Source organism: Protobothrops mucrosquamatus, unplaced genomic scaffold, assembly GCF_001527695.2.
Source record: "Protobothrops mucrosquamatus isolate PMUCROS unplaced genomic scaffold, P.Mucros_1.0 scaffold953, whole genome shotgun sequence".
NCBI lineage: Eukaryota > Metazoa > Chordata > Lepidosauria > Squamata > Viperidae > Protobothrops > Protobothrops mucrosquamatus.
Window position 1 is genome coordinate 82,898 of NW_015387198.1, and position 18,480 is coordinate 101,377.

The following is an 18,480-nucleotide window of genomic DNA, read 5'->3' on the forward strand; positions in this document are numbered from 1 at the left end:
ATCAAATTGTCTCTGTGTGTGTCTGTGGGGAACATTCAGATCTGAAGGTTAGTCCCATGGACTTATCCTGTGGATAATGTCGTTGAAACACAAGGTTGCCTTAATTCCTCGTACAACATCTCTCCTTTTTAAAACAGCAATGTTTTAATTTGGTGAAGAACAAAACCATGGTGTGTTTCCGGGGCTAAAAAAAAATAAATCAATTCTGGAATAAATTACTTTGTAAGGGCTAGACCAGGGGTAGGCAACCTTGGCTCTTTTATGACTCGTGGACTTCAACTCCCAGAATTCCTGAGCCAGCCATGCTGAGGGGAAAGGGAGAGGTTTCCAAGCTGATCCACGCTGGCTCAGGAATTCTGGGAGTTGAAGTCCATGAGTCATAAAAGAGCCAAGGTTGCCTCCCCCTTTCCTAAGTCCTCCTGTTCTAAGCGGTGAGCCTCCTAGACCAGGGGTAGGCAACCTTGGCTCTTTTATGACTCGTGGACTTCAACTCCCAGAATTCCTGAGCCAGCCACGCTGAGGGGAAAGGGAGAGGTTTCCAAGCTGAGCCATGCTGGCTCAGGAATTCTGGGAGTTGAAGTCCACCAGTCATAAAAGAGCCAAGGTGGCCTACCCCTGGGCTAGACAGTCCCGAGAGGTCAAAGATGATCTGGTTTTACATCCTGATCCCAAATGACTCTTTTGTTGCTAGTAACGTGTTTTTCTTCCTTTTCTCTTTCATCATAACCTCTTGATGCTACTTTCCATTGACAGAGGGGAGAGACAGCCCTGCACATGGCTGCCAGAGCTGGCCAGTCAGAGGTGGTTCGGTCCTTGGTTCAAAATGGAGCTGAGGTGGAAGCTAAAGCCAAGGTAAGCAGCTTCTCCTCATCTTCTCTGCTGCAGGCGGCCTTCAGCTGCTCTGCATTAAGGGGTGAGATATCCCTTCCCTGGCTGTTTATCATCCTTTACTGCAGTGTTTCTCAACCTTGACAATTTTAAGGCATGTGGACTTCAACTCCCAGAATTCCACAGCCAGCAATGCTGGCTGTGGAATTCTGGGAGTTGAAGTCCACATGCCTTAAAATTGTCAAGGTTGAGAAACACTGCTTTACTGTCCCTTGACAAGGAGATAGTCCTAGGATTCTCTGCAAGAGATTGTAAAACATTTTGGTTGAAATGTTGGAGCGTGGCACTCCATGGTGTTTTCCAGTGTAGAACATTTTCTGTGGAGCTCAGAGTGCTAAAAAAAAACACAACCCACCCTTATTTGTGCTCAGAACAGCCATTTTACTTTTGGGGAAGGACATTTGGCCCAATGTCACACTCAAAACAAAACAGTTGGTGCTCTGCTCATCCGTTCCAGTTGGATGGCCAGGGATCCTTTCCAACATTATCTCGCTTGACATGATCTTCCAGTCAGAACTGAGGGTTTTGGAGTCACCGTTTTAATTTATCCAGGCCCCTGTTGAGGTTCTCCCACTTTCCTCCATGGGTTCTAAGGACTGCACACTCGAACCCCAACGTGGAATTTGCTGTGTTTTACTCTTTCCCTGCCATTTCTAGGATGACCAAACGCCACTGCACATTTCTGCGCGTCTGGGCAAAGCCGATATAGTCCAGCAGCTGTTACAGCAAGGAGCCTCAGCAAATGCTGCTACAACGTCCGGGTACACCCCGTTGCACCTTTCAGCACGAGAAGGGCATGAAGATGTGGCATCCGTCCTTTTGGACCACGGGGCATCCTTGAGTATCATTACCAAGGTAAGAACATTTACCTTGGATGAGTCACAAGGTTGGCTGTGACTCAATCACTCTTATGGTTCAACCAGTCACAAGACCACCCAACCACTCAGGACCTATATAAATGAGCAAGACACTTCACCCCAAAAAAACCTGCTGAAGGTGTTAGCTAGTTTGGTAATAAAACATCTGGGAGCTAAACAGCAAGCTTGGAGAACAGATCCCTGTCAAAACACCATTATGTCTCTGGGGATGACATTGATTCCAGTAGAATTATTGCTCTGGGCCAACAATCTATCAAATAAGGTCAAGTTGACTGTTTCAGGACTCTGGAGTTTTTCTATAAGATGCTGAATAAGTAGATAGAAAGATGTGTAATTCTAGCAAGTAAGAAATATGTTGTTTTTCCCATGGAAAAGCCCACTGATTGACTGATTGCCTGATTGATTGATTGATTGACTGATTGATTGAGTGCTGTTAAGTCACTGTTGACTCATAGCAACCCCAGAGACAGATTGTTCTGCCCAGCCTAGTCTTCAGGTTTTCCAATGGTGCCCTCTTCCCTGTTATAATGGAGTCCCTCCACTTTGCAGCTGGTTCTCTTTTTCTTTCTACCATTCTCAGAATTAAAGGCTTCTCCAGAGTTAATATAATAATAGTAATAAAGTTGGAAGGGACCTTGGAGGTCATCGAGTCCAACCCCCTGCTCAGGCAGGAAACCCTACACCATTTAGAATAGGATAACTTCAGCCTGATCTTTTGTGCCTTGAGTGAGTATTCTGGATTAATTTTTTCAATGATCCTCTTGTTTGATTTCTTGGCCATCCGTGGTGTTCTCAGGAGTTTCCTGTACATCAAAGTTCAAAGGCATAATACTCTTTTTTTATCCCTCTTCAAAGTCCAATTCCTGTTTGCATAGAGGCTCACAAGGAAATCATTGTCTGCATGATTTTGATCTTTTTTCCCCCCCTGAGTATATGAACATAGTATATTAGCCTCCTTTTCTACTTTCGGAAAAGGTGTACTTGGGAATGAATTTCCTTGGCATTCAGGAAGAGAGCAGCCCATAGAATTCAACTCTCTCACTCTGAAACTTCTCCAGAGCGCAACTTGTGAATTATCCCTTTAATTCAGAGCCGGTCTAACGTTGGCTTAGAATCAGGGCTGACCTTTTTGTAATGCAGAAGGGGTCGTGTCTGGTTGGGAAAGGGCAACAGGAACAGCTTTTCAGCCATTTTGAACAACCATCCTTCTTCAAAGGCAGTGGAGGATCCCACACCCAAGGTCGCCATTCTACTCCAGTTGGCTTCTGTGCTTGGAACGGGGGCCTGGAGGCATCAGGTCCTTAACTTCAAGTAGCAAAGTTGTTATTGTTGTTGTTAATTGCGAAGTCGTGTCCGACCCATCGCAACCCCATGGACAACGTTCCTCCAGGCCTTCCTGTCCTCTACCATCTTCTGGAGTTCATTTAAGCTCACGCCTACTGCTTCAGTGACTCCATCCAGCCACCTCATTCTCTGTCGTCCCCTTCTTCTTATATTGCCCTCCATCTTTCCCAGCATTAGGCTCTTCTCCAGTGAGTCCTTCTCATTAGGTGGCCAAAGTACTTGAGTTTCCACTTCAGGATCTGGCCTTCTAAAGAGCAGTCGGGGTTGATCTCCTCTAGGACTGACCGGTTTGATCGCCTTGCAGTCCAGGGGACTCGCAGGAGTCTTCTCCAACACCATAGTTCAAAGCCCTCAATTCTTTGGTGCTCAGCCTTTCTTGTGGTCCAACTTTCACAGCCATACAAAGTAACTTGGGCCAAATGGGCCAACTCTGTACACCGTTGAGAAAATAAAAGAGGAAAATATTCAACCAATGAATATTTAAGAGGACAATTTGTGCATGCGAAGTTCATCTGTATGTACTTAGGTCCTGAAAAGGAGGCAGTGATCTCTACATTCGAAGTGTCCCACGATAAAGTATTATCCAAGGAGTAGTTCAAACGGTTTATGCAGACCGGGTATCATCCTAGCGGCCTTTGATTATTTTTGTTTTCAGGATAAACCGATTTGTTTTCTGTCAAAATGGTGCCTTTTTACACAGGCTGTGTTATTTTACTTCTTTAAGCAGAAAATTACGATTATTGAATTACTCTTGCCGATTTTGAATTTGATGGAAATTAGAGCGAGTTCTATTTTGCCTTTTTACCGACCTGCGTAAGTTATATTTCTTTTGCTAATAACAGGAAGGCTCCACTCAAGATCTGACATTACAAATTTCATGGTCCTATCCCTGGAGCCGTGCTTTCAGAGTTTTTGGAAAACTCAAAAGAATTTGAAAGTTCTTTCAAAAGAAAAACACAGTGATTTAATTGGCTTCCTTGTGCATTGTAGAAAAGTAGATCCTTGCGTCCCTTCCAGGTCCACACGTAGCTGGGAAGGGCACATTCGATTCTGCTGTGACACAGAAAGACAACCTCTTCAGTTGCGCCTGGGTTCTGCCAAAATGGCCTTTGCCTCAAATAAAATGGTTAATGCAAATGTTTATCTTGCAGAAAGGATTTACCCCTCTACACGTGGCAGCAAAATACGGCAAAATAGAAGTTGCCAACCTCCTACTTCAGAAAAACGCCTCTCCAGATGCGGCTGGAAAGGTAAGGCAGATGTTGCTTCCACGTGGTCGTTCTAGCATCCACCAAAGCCATCAACTGGTGAGAACATTAGGATCTCACTGGGGTATTTTTCCTATTCCATCACGTCCATGTAGTATTGCAAAAGATCTTGGTTTCTCCTGAAAAAGCGGTATTGATTCCTTGAGGATATTCTTCTACTCCACAAAACCTTGATGGATTGATTACAGTAGTGGCCAGAATTGTGGAAACCTTTTGGGAAAAGTGTATTTTTGAGGTTTGATGGCTAATAACACCACTTTGTTTTGGAGGAGTACCCTAAAATTATATATCAATGGAAAGATAATTTAATCAAGAATGTAAGGCAACATAGCTTGTTCAATTATCTGTACTGTATTCTGTGAAAAATTATAGCCAAATAACCAGAAAAAGGAAGCACAACTTGCTTAGGTTGATATCAGGTAGCTTTCCTTCATCCGATTGTAGCCAATGAGCACAAGTGTTTAGAGAGCCAATTGGGTATCATCTTGTTTTGCCAATGAGCCAATCAGATCACAGTAGGATTCAGTTATTGATGTCCTGTATTGAAGCTGAGAGGAGGACGTTTGTCAGTGTGTTATGTGATCGCTGTCAAGTTGATTGGGTTTTTTTGTGTTCTTTCCTTTAGTGAGCTTGTAAAACGTAATAAAATTAAAGTCATGGTGCAAAGAGTTGACTGGTCGCCCAGAAAGCGATGTAAAATAGTCTTATTAAGTGAACAAGGCTACCAGTTATAAAGAAATGAGAAGAAAACTTGGTGGAAACTTAACCAGAGGTAGCATTTCTACTGTACACTTTTCCCAAAAGGTTTCCACAAGTTTGGCCACTACTGTATGTGCCATCAAATTGTTTTATTGTTACATATTACTGCATGTACAGTAGTGACCACAGAGATGGATTTTTTTTCCCCAGGACAATCTATCCCCTAACATGTCATTTCAAGTCTACCAATGGTGGGCTCATCTCCACTCTAGCTGAGCACAACATGCTTTCTACTAAAAGACACATCTTTGATGGTGTTATTTTGCACATGAGGACCACTCATAATGTTCACATGAAATATGAATGATCTATCTTGGGCAAAATTTACCAACTTTAGTTTTCATGGCTGCATATGCACACGAGAGTCATTTTAATTAGATGATGGAAGACGTGATTGAGACCGGAATAGACTTTAATCTTGATAGGCTGGTTTGAATGTGTCTATCAAGAGATTTCGGTAAAGAGACATTCCCTGTTAAAGGGCTGAAAACAACAACAACAACAACGTAACTCTTAAGAATCATGTAAATAAAGTAGGAATCAATATTTCTGATCCATAGTCTGTAAGAGATCAGGGAGGATAGTTATTCAGGTCGGCAAAATTGACGTCTTCAAAAGCGTGAAGAGCATTCCCGTCCAAATCAGTGTGTTGTGTTGCATCTTGTGTTGTTGTTGATGATCATTTCAAAAATCTCAGTTAATACCACCATAAACCTCATCCAACCTAGTTGAACCTAATTCTTCAAGTGTTTCTGTAAAGTGGGTTTCTAACCATGCCTGTTTGTTCTGCATGTGTTTTTAGAGTGGTTTAACTCCATTGCATGTTGCGGCACATTACGATAATCAGAAAGTGGCACTTCTCCTTTTGGACCAAGGAGCCTCTCCTCACGCCTCTGCCAAGGTACCGATGCCATTGAGTGGGGTGATTGTGCAGCCACACCTTCTATCTTTCCCTTCCTTTGGAGGCCCTGCTGGGCCTCCTCTAACGACACCATAGGATGATCCGAAGCAGGAGATGGATTAGATCAGGGATATCCAACCTTCGCAACTTTAAGACTTGTGGGCCTCAACTCTCAGAATTCAGAAGGACTGGCTGGGGAATTCTGGGAGTTGAAGTCCACGGGTCTTATAGGTGCCAAGGTTGGGCACCCTTAGGTTAGATGGTCAGAATTCCTGAGCCAACATGGCTCAGCTTGGAAACTCTCCCTTTCCCCTCAGCATGGCTGGCTCAGGAATTCTGGGAGTTGAAGTCCACAAGTCATAAAACAGCCAAGGTTGCCTACCTCTGCACTAGACCAAGGGTAGGCAACCTTGGCTCTTTTATGACTCGTGGACTTCAACTCCAAGAATTCCTGAGCCAGCATAGCTCAGCTTGGAAACTCTCCCTTTCCCCTCAGCATGGCTGGCTCAGGAATTCTGGGAGTTGAAGTCCACGAGTCATAAAAGAGCCAAGGTTGCCTACCCCGACCTAGATAATGTAGGATTCCGTGTAAATAGTAGTGTATCCAGATTTCCTGTGTCAGTATTACAGAGAGTCTCCATGAAGGTGAAGAATAGGAAGTGTCAGAGTTCCTTCAGGTTTTTTCACACAGCATCAAGGGAGATATCCGTTTCTAAAATACTTTGGCAACATTCACACAACACGCTTAATGTGTTAGCTTATTTATCGATTTTCTGAGTTCCATTGGCATGCTGGATTTGTATAACGCACTAACCCAGAAAAGTTGAAATCAGACCAAGTAAAGATATGGGCAAGGAGTCCTTTGGCTAGATCTCATCTGATTAAATGTGTTGTGTGAATAGTAGCATTGATTCTTGAGCTTCAGGGCTACCCTGCTTTCGTTTCTTCCTCCACGAGGGCAAATGTGTAATTTGAATGGGCTCCTTTTTTTCGATTGTTTCTTGATGTCAAAGGAAAGGAAAGAGTTAAGCAGAAAAAGTCAGGTAAGACCCTTGCATGGTTGTTTATCACTTTCATCAGTATCTGTGTGGCAACCTGTGTGTAGATTGATTAGAGATTGGAAAGGTTGAAGTGGAAAATGCCGGCAACTTGTTTGCATACGGTGGAAACTTGGCAAACGTGGAAATTGATTTCTGCCCATGAGATAACAATCCGAATTCCAGAACGTGGATTCGAACCCAACCTCTGATGCTCTGTATTTCAGTGCAGTCCTGTACGTGCTTTCTCAGAGAGGGTCGCTAACGTTCGCTCCTGGAGAAGCGGACGTAGAATTTTGATCTTAATCCGATCCAGCAAGACTCTTGGAATAAATGAAACCATTAATACAAAATGTTGTGTTCTTTAAATCCCTGGTAAAATTCCTGTGGTGGGCTCACTTAGGCTGTTGAGACAGAAAAAGAAACACGTCAGAAAGACCCTTCAGTCTTAATAGAACTGAATTTATGGAGCGGAGTTTGAGAGATGGTGGATGAATTGTTCTTCTCTCCTCCTCTGGGGACTGCTCTGCTGTGGCCCACTTAAAAGGGAAGATGGGGGGCAGAAGTCCCCTGATTGCCCAATGGAGTGATGTTTTGGGGGACGTGGCCATTTCCAAGATGTGCCGGACTCAAAAACTCGTAGGCTACAGCTTGCTGACTCAAATCCAAATGACCCTAGTGGGAAAATGTCACATACCAGTTGTGAGTTAAGGTGAGCTGTGATAAGATGGGGCGGGAGGAAACCTAACAATCAATCTTGAGGCCTGCAAATCAAGGGAGGACCTATAGCACACCGCTCAGGGGTTTACGCCCAAAGCAAATGTGTGGATATCTTTGTCAAGTAATCTACAACCCACAGGCTTCTCTCTTTCTCTCTGGTTCCAAACTGCCTCGAGAAACATAAGTTATTTTATAAATATTGTCCTAAAGCTGTAAGACAAAGCAGCCATTCCTTGGTCCACCGGGGTTAGGGTTGTTAGTGTCATCATGTCCTCGTTTTGGACCAATGGGCTTTCTCGTTGCAAAAGCCTGTTTTAAGGGTTTGTTCAGAGAATAAAAAAACTGGCACAAAGGGGCTTCCTTGGGATTGCTTCCATCTGAATGGTGAAACAATTAGATGTCTGGTCCTTTTCTGAAGTAGGTCTGAGTTCCAAAGCCTTATCACTGGGTGCAATAACAAGAAATAACACATTTTCACGGAGTCAGGATGTCGCCTTAGCTTGACGCAGAAAAAATATCTTTTCATAGAGCAAGCACTTCTCTTTTCTTCCCCTGAGCCAACAGCTGCACTATAGCCCAAATGACAAAATGACAGACTTGAGAGAAAACCAGAAATTATGGGTTGGCTCCCTGGATTCCTTCACCTTTGATCCAATGCCTGAGCAGCTGCCTATGGGCCATTTTTGTCAAAGGCCTCCTGAAAGTCACAAAACTGAGCTGAGATCAGCTTCGGTCACGGAAGGGCCTTCCAAGAGCTGTTCACTAGTCAGCTAAGAACCGAGCAGATGTCCACATTGGCTGAAGGGTTTTCTTCAATATTTTCTCTGGAAAGGAAGGATTTCTCCTGCTCCAGTTGTCTTCATCGGCTGGAGGGTGGGAGGTCTGTCATTCCCCCCTGTCAAACATTTTCTTTTTGCTCTACGAAAACAATATTGAAAAAATGCAGCTCAACTCTAAATACGCACCAGTCTGTATAACTAACAGCCACAGCTTTATGCCAAAATCAGGTTCTGCAAATGTTGTTGTTGCGAAGTCGTGTCCGACCCATTGCAATCCCATGGACAACGTTCCTCCAGGCCTTCCTGTCCTCTACCATCTTCTGGAGTCCCTTTAAGCTCACGCCTACTGCTTCAGTGACTCCATCCAGCCACCTCCTTCTCTGTCGTCCCCTTCTTCTATTGCCCTCAATCTTTCCCAGCATTAGGCTCTTCTCCAGGGAGTCCTTCCTTCTCATTAGGTGACCAAAGTCCTTGAGTTTCAACTTCAGGATCTGGCCTTCTAAAGAGCAGTCGGGGTTGATCTCCTCTAGGACTGACCGGTTTGATCGCCTTGCAGTCCAGGGGACTCGCAGGAGTCTTCTCCAGCACCATAGTTCAAAGGCCTCAGTTCTTTGGCGCTCAGCCTTTCTTATGGTCCAACTTTCACAGCCATACATTGCAACTGGGAAAACCATGGCCTTGACTATACGTACTTTTGTTGGCAGGGTGATGTCTCTGCTTTTTAGTATGCTGTCTAGATTTGCCATAGCTTTCCTCCCCAGGAGCAAATAGGATGCAAGAATATCTGCTGGCTTTAAAATGCCATTTGTAACTTTCCTGGAGAATTTTCTCAGTTATTCGTGCCTAGACGGTGCAGTGCCAGCATCCCAGCTTCTTAATCTGTCTTTTCTTCTACAACCGGGTCCTAGAATCAGAAAGTCATCCAGAGTCTGTGAACAGAGAAGGTTGTAGTTGAGTTGTTATTCTGTTTTCTAGCGAGCTTATGCATCTCCACAGTTAAGAGACAGGCTATGACTTACTGACTGACTTATGTTTTTATTTTTAACGCAGCTACCCAAACAATCTAAAAATGAAATTGTGGACTTTTGCTTGATAATTGTTCTATCCTCTCCTGAGATGAGGAGACCCAGAGGGGGGGTAAAGTGGGAGGAGGGGCATATTTCCGCTTTCCTAATGTTGCACTTATTAAAAATCTTCTTTTTTGTATTTTTTTAAAAGTTTTATGTCCCTCCTCCAATATTTCTCTTTTTCCCCCCTTTTCAGACCACCTCCCTAGTCATATCTCCCTTTTGCAAATCCTCCTTTCCAGAGAGCAGTTAAGCTTTTCCCAAACTCTTAGTTCAGCAGAGGTGAGGAAATGGCCACATCTGTCTGTCTTTGGACAGATTGTGATCTCCAGGGTAGAATCCAGGCAACATCTACCTTAGTTTCACGACTTCCCTTGATGGAAGAGGGGGAAGAGAATGCCTCCATTGTGTCACTGGAAGATGCCCTGTGACATCACCCTCACCCTATCCAGGGTTCTGCTTCAACATGTTCTAACATCTCAGAAGGTTCTCTTCATCTCCCAGTCCCCATCCGAGCTCCTACAGACACCCTTGCCAGTTTCAATATATTAATGGAATTGCTTCCAATCTTCAGATTATGTTTTTTACAAGAGGAGGAAAGGGAGAATGAGGTTGGGCACCACAAGAATGTTTGTACTGGAAAGGATAGATGGGAAGTTTAACAAAGGAGAGACATATCTAGTGTTGCATATTATAACAGCAGCCAGGTTGGTCTATGCCAGTGGTGGCGAACCTATGGCACGGGTGCCAGAGGCGGCACTCAGAGCCCTCTCTGTGGGCACGCGCACCGTCGCGTGCCCAGTCCTAGGCCTTCAGCTGGGTTTTATAAAACCTTTTCGCTTTAGGCCTCCGCCGCCGTGTACAAAAAAAAAAAAAAGGTTCAATCAATCAATTTCAACTTCTTGCGGGGGGGGGGGAAAGATCTTGCAAAGTTAGAATTGATTGATTGAACTTTTTAGTCCCACCCAGTCTGCCATTACCACCACAGCCACTCCCACCCAGTGGGCCACACCCTCCCGGCACCCGACGATGCATAAGTGGGTTTTGGGTTGCAATTTGGGCACTCGGTCTCTAAAAGGTTTGCCATCACTGGTCTATGCCCAGAACTGGAAAAACGGAAATTCCCCGGTGGAGAGTGAACTAATTAAATAAATTTTTTGATATGTGCAGAGATGGATAGACTAACATTAGAAATTAAAGACAAGGACGAAACAGAGTATTATGAAGTTTGGGATAAGATGTACTATTGGTTAGACTCGAGGAGAAAAAGTCAGAACAGAGAACGCTCATCTAGAAGAGAGAAAGTGTAGATTTTCAACCTCAAAGTGAGCATAAGATAGGGATCAGAAAGAATATGAAATAAGAATGGAAATGGAAGTTATGTTGTAAATAGACGTAAATATGTATGTAAATATATAAACATGTAAATAGTATAAAATGCAATATGTAAATGGTATAAAAGATCAGTGAATAGGGAGATATAGGGTATATGGTATATGGTATATAGTATGTATGGCAAAATAACAGCCAGAAAAGCCACATTGTGTTCAACCTGTTTTTAAATGTTTACTCAATAAAAGTTTATTAAATTTTTTTTTTAAAAAAGAAGAATATTTCTTAATTAAAACTGATTCTTCTTTCCTTAGTGATTTTTCTTAGCTGAAAGTATAAGGAAAATCGACAAAGGCATTTCCAGGCAACGTGATTGTCTTGGGAATCACCAAGAAAGGGCCAGAAAAAAAATATTACTTATAGGGGGTGGAGAGGGAGGTGGAGATTGCGTAATTTCCTTGAAAAAGGAAAAAAAAATCTTTTTTGTCCCATACAAGAGAAAGTATGTAGTTAAAGGTTTAGAAATCCTCACCGGCAAACGCCAGTTATAATAGCTCCACTCCTTTTTAATGAAAGAGCCCATAACCAAAGATATTTGCCTTGACAGAATGGTTACACTCCGCTGCACATCGCTGCCAAGAAGAACCAGATGGACATAGCAACCACGTTGCTGGAATACGGCGCTGATGCGAATGCCGTGACCAGACAAGGCATTGCTCCTGTGCATCTGGCTTCCCAAGAGGGTCACATGGACATGGTCTCCTTGCTCCTCACCAGAAACGCCAACGTGAATCTCAGCAACAAGGTATGTGGGCTGTGTGGAGAGATTCCGTACTCTCCAGTGCCCTGGCTGGGCGGTATTGTGCTGCTGCCCGTTGTCCATAGTAACTCCATAGTCCACGGGGAATCTTGTTCCGTGACCATGAGTTTTGCATGACATTCAATCTCTGCCCTATACGAGGATGTGGAATAGCTTGCAAGCCAGATTTAATGGTGTGAATGCTGGTGGGAGAGGATCGTGAAAACTGTGATCCGGGACAAATATAGCCCTGCCTGGCATAGGAGAGTCACGTGAATCCTGAATGTTGAACTTTGCAAGGGATATAAAAAAGTTTAATAAGCTGCTATCAGATTCTCTTAGTTCTTTCTCTCTCTCCTGGTAGATGATAGATAGATAGATAGATAGATAGATAGATAGATAGATAGATAGATAGATAGATAGATAGATAGATAGATAGATAGATAAGTGCTATCAGTCATAGATAGATAGATAGATAGATATACAGATATAGATATATAGATAGATAGATAAATAGATAGATAGATAGATAGATAGATAAGATGATAAGATAAGATAAGATAAGATAAGATAAGATAAGATAAGATAAGGGAGAGGGGGGGGAGAGAGAGGGTAGATAGGTAGGGTAGATAGGGTAGACAGACAGACAGGCAGATAGGTTAGGTAGGTAGGTAGGTAGACAGACAGACAGACAGACAGACAGACAGATGATAGATGGATGGATGGATGGATGGATGGATGGATGGATGGATGGATGGATGGATAGATAGATAGATAGATAGATAGATAGATAGATAGATAGATAGATAGATAGATAGATTCTCTTACACCTCTCTGTATTTTTATGTCCTGCTTCTGAATCATAGGACTGAATTACAGGGATATTGTAAACTCCAGTAGTTCTATTACATCTATTGCAAGTTCACTGTAGAACCACAGACCATCATCACACGGAGTTGACTAAATGCAAACTAACCAGTTAATCTTCACTGAATTAATACAAAACGTGCATGAGATGAAGTGAGAAAATTGCGGCCTGTTGCCTTGGACATCACACAGTTGCCCCCCCCCCAAAAAAAACACAGCCAAAAGAAGCCCCGTAGCCAAATCATGTGGGCCACCCGATCTGATAGCAGGAACGTTTCTTCTGCTCCGAGACTTGCAGAAGACCAAGTACGATGGAACAAAACTGGATTGTGGTTGATAAAACATTGCTCGGGCCAGGCGTTCAATGGGCCTGTGGTATCATTCTTAAAAAGTGCAGTTGTTTCTTTGCGCACCTTTGAGATCTTACGAATGGTCTTTTTCCGTTGTAGGAAAATGCGGCATTGAAAAGGAACCTCATAGCATCTTTTTGATTAGTTTTCTACATGCCAAATTAATGTTCAGGATGGGTAAGCCTTGGGGAAAGGGCCCCTGGAGTAGTTGTGCTACACCAGCAAGACAGTATCTTACACTATATTTTACCCCAACACAAACAATAGTACTCGCTTTATAAAGCATGGCAACTGACTTGTTCCTGCACTATCTATTCCTTTTTCAGTCTTTAGTTGTGTAATTGGACGTAACGTGGTTGAAATGTGTATTGAGCACCCTGTGGGCATTTTCTGCTGACCTCTTGTTAAGCTCAGGAGGAGAGGCCCGGCCTCGCTGGGCATTCAACTCAGGCCCTGATGCTTCTGATCAGATCCTCCTGCCCAAAACCTGATTTGCCGTGTGTGATTTGCAGAGTGGCCTGACTCCATTGCACTTGGCAGCCCAAGAGGACAGAATCAACGTTGCAGAGGTGCTGGTCAACCAAGGAGCTGTGGTGGATGCACCCACTAAGGTAGGATTTGTGGAAAGATCGTATTTAAACCACCCCGGAAGAGGCAAATTAACATGGGTAAAACCAGCTGCCCCCCCCCCCCGCTCTTTCTGACTTGGGAATTATTTCTTGTGCCAAAGCACCTTTGTTCAATAAAGGTACGAATAAATAAATGTTACACCATAGAAGATGGGTGGGATCCTGGATGCAGCTGATCAGATCTCCTCTGGTGCCTGGCCAGCTGCCTATGGACTCCTTTCTGGGCCTTTCTTTTGTGTGTCTGATCTCATCAGATTGTGGATGGATGGTCCTTCTCATTTCTACCACAATGCCTCATTTCCACACTCTGCCTCCCTCAACCCTAGACTCACTCTTCTGCTTTGGAATTGATTGACCTGTTTAGCTGTGAGGCATGTGACATTAATAATAATAATAATAATAATAATAATAATAATAATAATAATAATAATAATAATAATAATAATAATAATAATAATAAAGTTGGAAGGGACCTTGGAGGTCAATCTAGTCCAACCCCCTGCTCAGGCAGGAACCCTACACCATTTCAGACAAATGGCTGTCCAGTCTCTTCTTAAAAACTTCCACTGTTGGAGCATTCACCGCTTCTGGAGGCAGGTTGTTCCACTGGTTAATTGTTCTAACTGTCAGGAAGTTGCTCCTTAGTTCTAGGTTGCTTCAAAAAAACAAATCAGTCACAGGAGATTCAGACTACAACTTCCATTATCATAACAGTCGTTCCCCTGGCTGGCTGAGGCCTATGGGAGGTGCAGCCCTAAATCTTCGGCAGGTTGAAGGAGTTGAAAGAGGCAGCAACAGATTTTTTTTGCTTGTTTTTCTTCAAGAAGCTTGTTGACTCCTGGCCCAAAAATGTGGATGCAGAAGGCAGGCTGGGGGAACTTCTCAAATTGGGAGGCGTGGATCTTGTTTTAGAGTAGATAATTTTTTTTCCTTTTGATCAGGTGAAGGAAGATGCTTGCCTTCATTTCTCTCTATCCTTAAAAAAACAATAACAACCACAACCAAAAACCTAAAAACCAGAGTCCTTCTGGACAGGAGGCCCAACTGCATAGCTGGATGAAGGCAAGCTGTGTGGTCTCACTGCCTTCCTGCTCAGAGAAGGACCGAGGATCTGTTGCGGACATAATAACAGACAGCCCAGCCAGCTATTCTGATGAAAGGGTTTCCGGGCTCTTTATTTTGGAAGTGGAAAAAAGCCTGCTGCAGTAATAATTACCTGCCCTTGTCCTCTTATCAAAGGTCAGGAAGCTGATTACCCTGCCATAAAAGGTGGCGTGCTGGTACGGCAGCCCTGCGGCAGCAAAATCCATGGAGGGAAAAACAGGCAGACAGAGGAGAAATCTCACACTTAAACACATCACATTTAGGCACAAATAAATTAGGAAAGCAGCTGGGAACTGGATCTGTTCCAAGTCAGCCTACCTTCTTGAGGAGGTGGTGGTGGTGGCACTTTCAGTTCCCTGTTCTACTGCCTCTTTCCAGCACATTCAGTGTCTCCAGTCAATCATTTTTTAAAAGCATTTCCTGACACACACACACACCCATTAAATTGCACCGGCAATTTAATTAGAAGCCTAGATGGGACCCTGTTAGCTTACTTAGTGCTAACTGTAAAGCAAAATAGTCCTAAAGGAAAGGGCACGAAGTAGTAGCATATCTCAAAACTGTTTGGGTCTGAAATGCCATCTCAAAAATGGGGACATTGCTGCAACATTTAGGGCTGTTTTCATTGCATTCTTTTGAATGATTTACCTGGCACAGAGAATGACAATCAAGGTTTGCCGAGAGTCCCCTACATACAAGAAGCAGGACTTTGATTCAGGCCAGATCAGAATGAAAAGGTGTGCTCAGAATTGGCTCTCCATACCTGGGGTTCCCCTGTAAGAAGCCATTCGTGTAGCTGTTACATGTAATTGTATCACAAGATGGCACCACATATGCTTTGCCTTCCCCTGAACAATCTGGAAATTAAATTTCCTCTGCCAAAAATGATGTACAGTTAAACAGAACTGTGCGCAAGGGCTGTGTTTGCACATCGTATTTACTAGTGGCTTTATTTGCAGGGACATGTTCAATTTGTTTAGCATTAGACTTGACTGGGTTCTTGTGAGGTAAATTCAACCTGTTTGGTTAGCTCGCAATTCATTGCGTTTTGAACCCACCAACTGGCGAACTCAATAACCAAGTCAAGTGTAATTTCATTTATTATGTTTCCTCGTGTAGAGGAAAGAAAGGAAATGATAAGGAATGGAAGATTAATTCATTTTGTGGTTTCTGTTGGGTCTTATATGCTCCATCAATCAATCCTGTAAAGCAGGGGTAGTCAACCTTGGCTCTTGTATGACTCGTGGACTTCAACTCCCAGAATTCCTGAGCCAGCTAAGCTGGCTCAGGAATTCTGGGAATTGAAGTCCACGAGTCATAAAAGAGCCAAGGTTGACTACCCCTGCTGTAAAGGAAAGAGTAGAGGGGCTAAGTCAGGGGTAGTCAACCTTGGCTCTTTTATGACTCGTGGACTTCAACTCCCAGAATTCCTGAGCCAGCCATGCTGAGGGGAAAGGGAGAGGTTTCCAACCTGAGCCACGCTGGCTCAGGAATTCTGGGAGTTGAAGTCCACGAGTCATAAAAGAGCCAAGGCTGCCTGCCCCTGGGCTAAGTTAACGGCCTAAATATTCACCTTTTGGCTGAATTAAGCTGAAATAATATCTGGACAGGGCAGTTAGTTCTGTTTTATGCGCTTCTAATGTTCCCCACATTTTCAGTGCAATGTAAAAGGCTATTTGTTATTAAACAAGATAAGATACAACAGGATCCAATCTTCCTGAAGGACTGTGGGCCACATTTTGCTTAAATCTTCCGGATGGTGTTGCAATACCTCAAATAAATTCTGGGCTGATTCTCAAACCAAGACCATGTTCCAAGAGCTGGGATGATGATGGCAACAGGACTTAGTACATAAAAGCAAATGCTTGTTGGCCTCCTGCTAAGTTCTCTGTAGACTATCTGATCTCCATCCAGAGATGCTGGGTCGCTTGGTTTCTCATCCTTGCTTGGCTCTATCAAGCAAAATCTGCTAGCTGGCAGGATCTCAGTAGATCCTGTTGGTTTGTGTCATAGGAATATCCCTGTGCTTTAAAAACAAACAGTAGATGCCACCCTGAAAATGTGAATATAAGTGCATATGTCTGTTGTCAAGTGAGTAAACAGCTCCATACTAACATGTGTCTAATAAGTAAGCACTTGTGTCTCAAGGAGGAGGTGTGAGAATGTGTGCAACCAGGGCCCCCGGAGAGCTTTTATTTGCTATGCAGTTGTACATCAGAAAAGATCACATTACCTTGACTCTTTTGTGAACTGTCCCTGTCATGCATTCCCAGCTCAGTTCTGCTAAATAAGCACCTGTCTCGAAAGGAGAAATAACATTATCTTGATGGAAACGATAAGGCTTAAATTGCTCGTGACTTTTAAGGGTAATTGTGGTGATCCTGAAATGTCTGAAAACACCACCGGGCTCCTTCTTGTCATCAGCATTCTTGATCAAGCAGATTTTTCTCTCTCTGAGATTCCCCCCCCCCTATTTTTTATTGTGATGCAATCCTTGGGGCTTCCTCAGCCCTACAGTGTCAGTAGATATGTTCATTGCGACAGGAGCCACACAAAAAGTGAGCACCCTTGCCATGTGTCCAGCCGGGCTCCTCTCATTTTGTGAGTCTTTGTGATAACCCCATGAGAGTGGTGGAGAACCTATGGCACGCATGCCAGAGGCGGCACTCAGAGCCCTCTCTGTGGGCACGCATGCCGTGCCCCGGAGACGGCAACCGTCCCTCTTCAACCAGCCACCCGCTAACTCGCCGAGGTCCCACGTGGCCGGATGCATCCCAGCACCCATACGCGCACTGACCTCTGTGTGTAGGGGCTGATAGTGTCAGGCAGCAGCTGCCCCGGCCCCTGCCTCACCTTGCCCTGTGACAATAGCATCCCCGCCCTGCCTCGCCTCACCCCGCAGGACGAGCCTCCTACCCACCGCCCCACCTGCCAGAGACCCCCTGGATCTCCCCCAACCCTGCCCAGCCCCCACAGGCGTCCCTCCCCATGAGCAACATTGAGGTGATCGTGCCCACCTTGGCCACACCCACCCAGCCTGCCATGACCACCATGGCCACGGCCACCCAGTGGGCCACGCCCACCCGGCACCCGGCGATAAATAAGTGGGTTTTGGGTTGCAGTTTGGGCACTCGGTCTCTAAAAGGTTCGCCATCACTGCCCCATGAGATAGGATAGTTGTGATAGAGACTTCTAGCTCAGCTTCCTACTTGCAAGGGAACTTGAATCCAGATCTCGTGGCTCAAAGTCCAGCGGTCCACCTGGTCGAGGAAGCATTCCCAACCTACAAACTTCCCAGCTAGCACCACAAAATCAGACATTGGGGTATTCATTAAATATGGCCGCTGCCTTTCTTTGCTGCCCCATTGCAATAATGATAGGGATTCCGTAAACTGGGTCCATCTGCTTTTGGGGCCAATGCGTTCTCTGAAAACCTTTTTAAAAAACACAACTGGAGCTACTTTACACCTTGGTGTGGGGTGGAGGAGAAGACTTGGAGCTTAAATGCATTACGTTATTATTAATAGCGCCGTACTTATCATCCTGCCATTCTTTTTGCACTTTCCTTTGTCTGGATTTAATTTCAGATGGGCTACACTCCATTACACGTTGGGTGCCACTACGGAAACATAAAGATAGTCAATTTCCTTCTGCAGCAATTTGCAAAAGTGAACGCCAAAACCAGGGTAAGATTTTTCTCCGATCCCCACCCCCCCTTCCCATCTGTTGTCTCCCCTTCCTCTGTGTGGATGGGGAGG

General features: G+C 44.3%; 1 protein-coding gene across 1 annotated transcript in view; it reads left to right on the forward strand.

Moving 5' to 3' along the window:
* Positions 1-18,480, forward strand: part of ANK3 (ankyrin 3) — a gene marked incomplete at its 5' end in the record, with an annotated part of 147,572 nt that overhangs the window by 35,967 nt on the left and 93,125 nt on the right. The window contains 7 exon segments of the mRNA XM_029284794.1: positions 754-852; positions 1,546-1,743; positions 4,262-4,360; positions 5,940-6,038; positions 11,581-11,778; positions 13,502-13,600; positions 18,310-18,408. Of these exon segments, the coding sequence (XP_029140627.1) occupies positions 754-852; positions 1,546-1,743; positions 4,262-4,360; positions 5,940-6,038; positions 11,581-11,778; positions 13,502-13,600; positions 18,310-18,408 (891 nt within the window).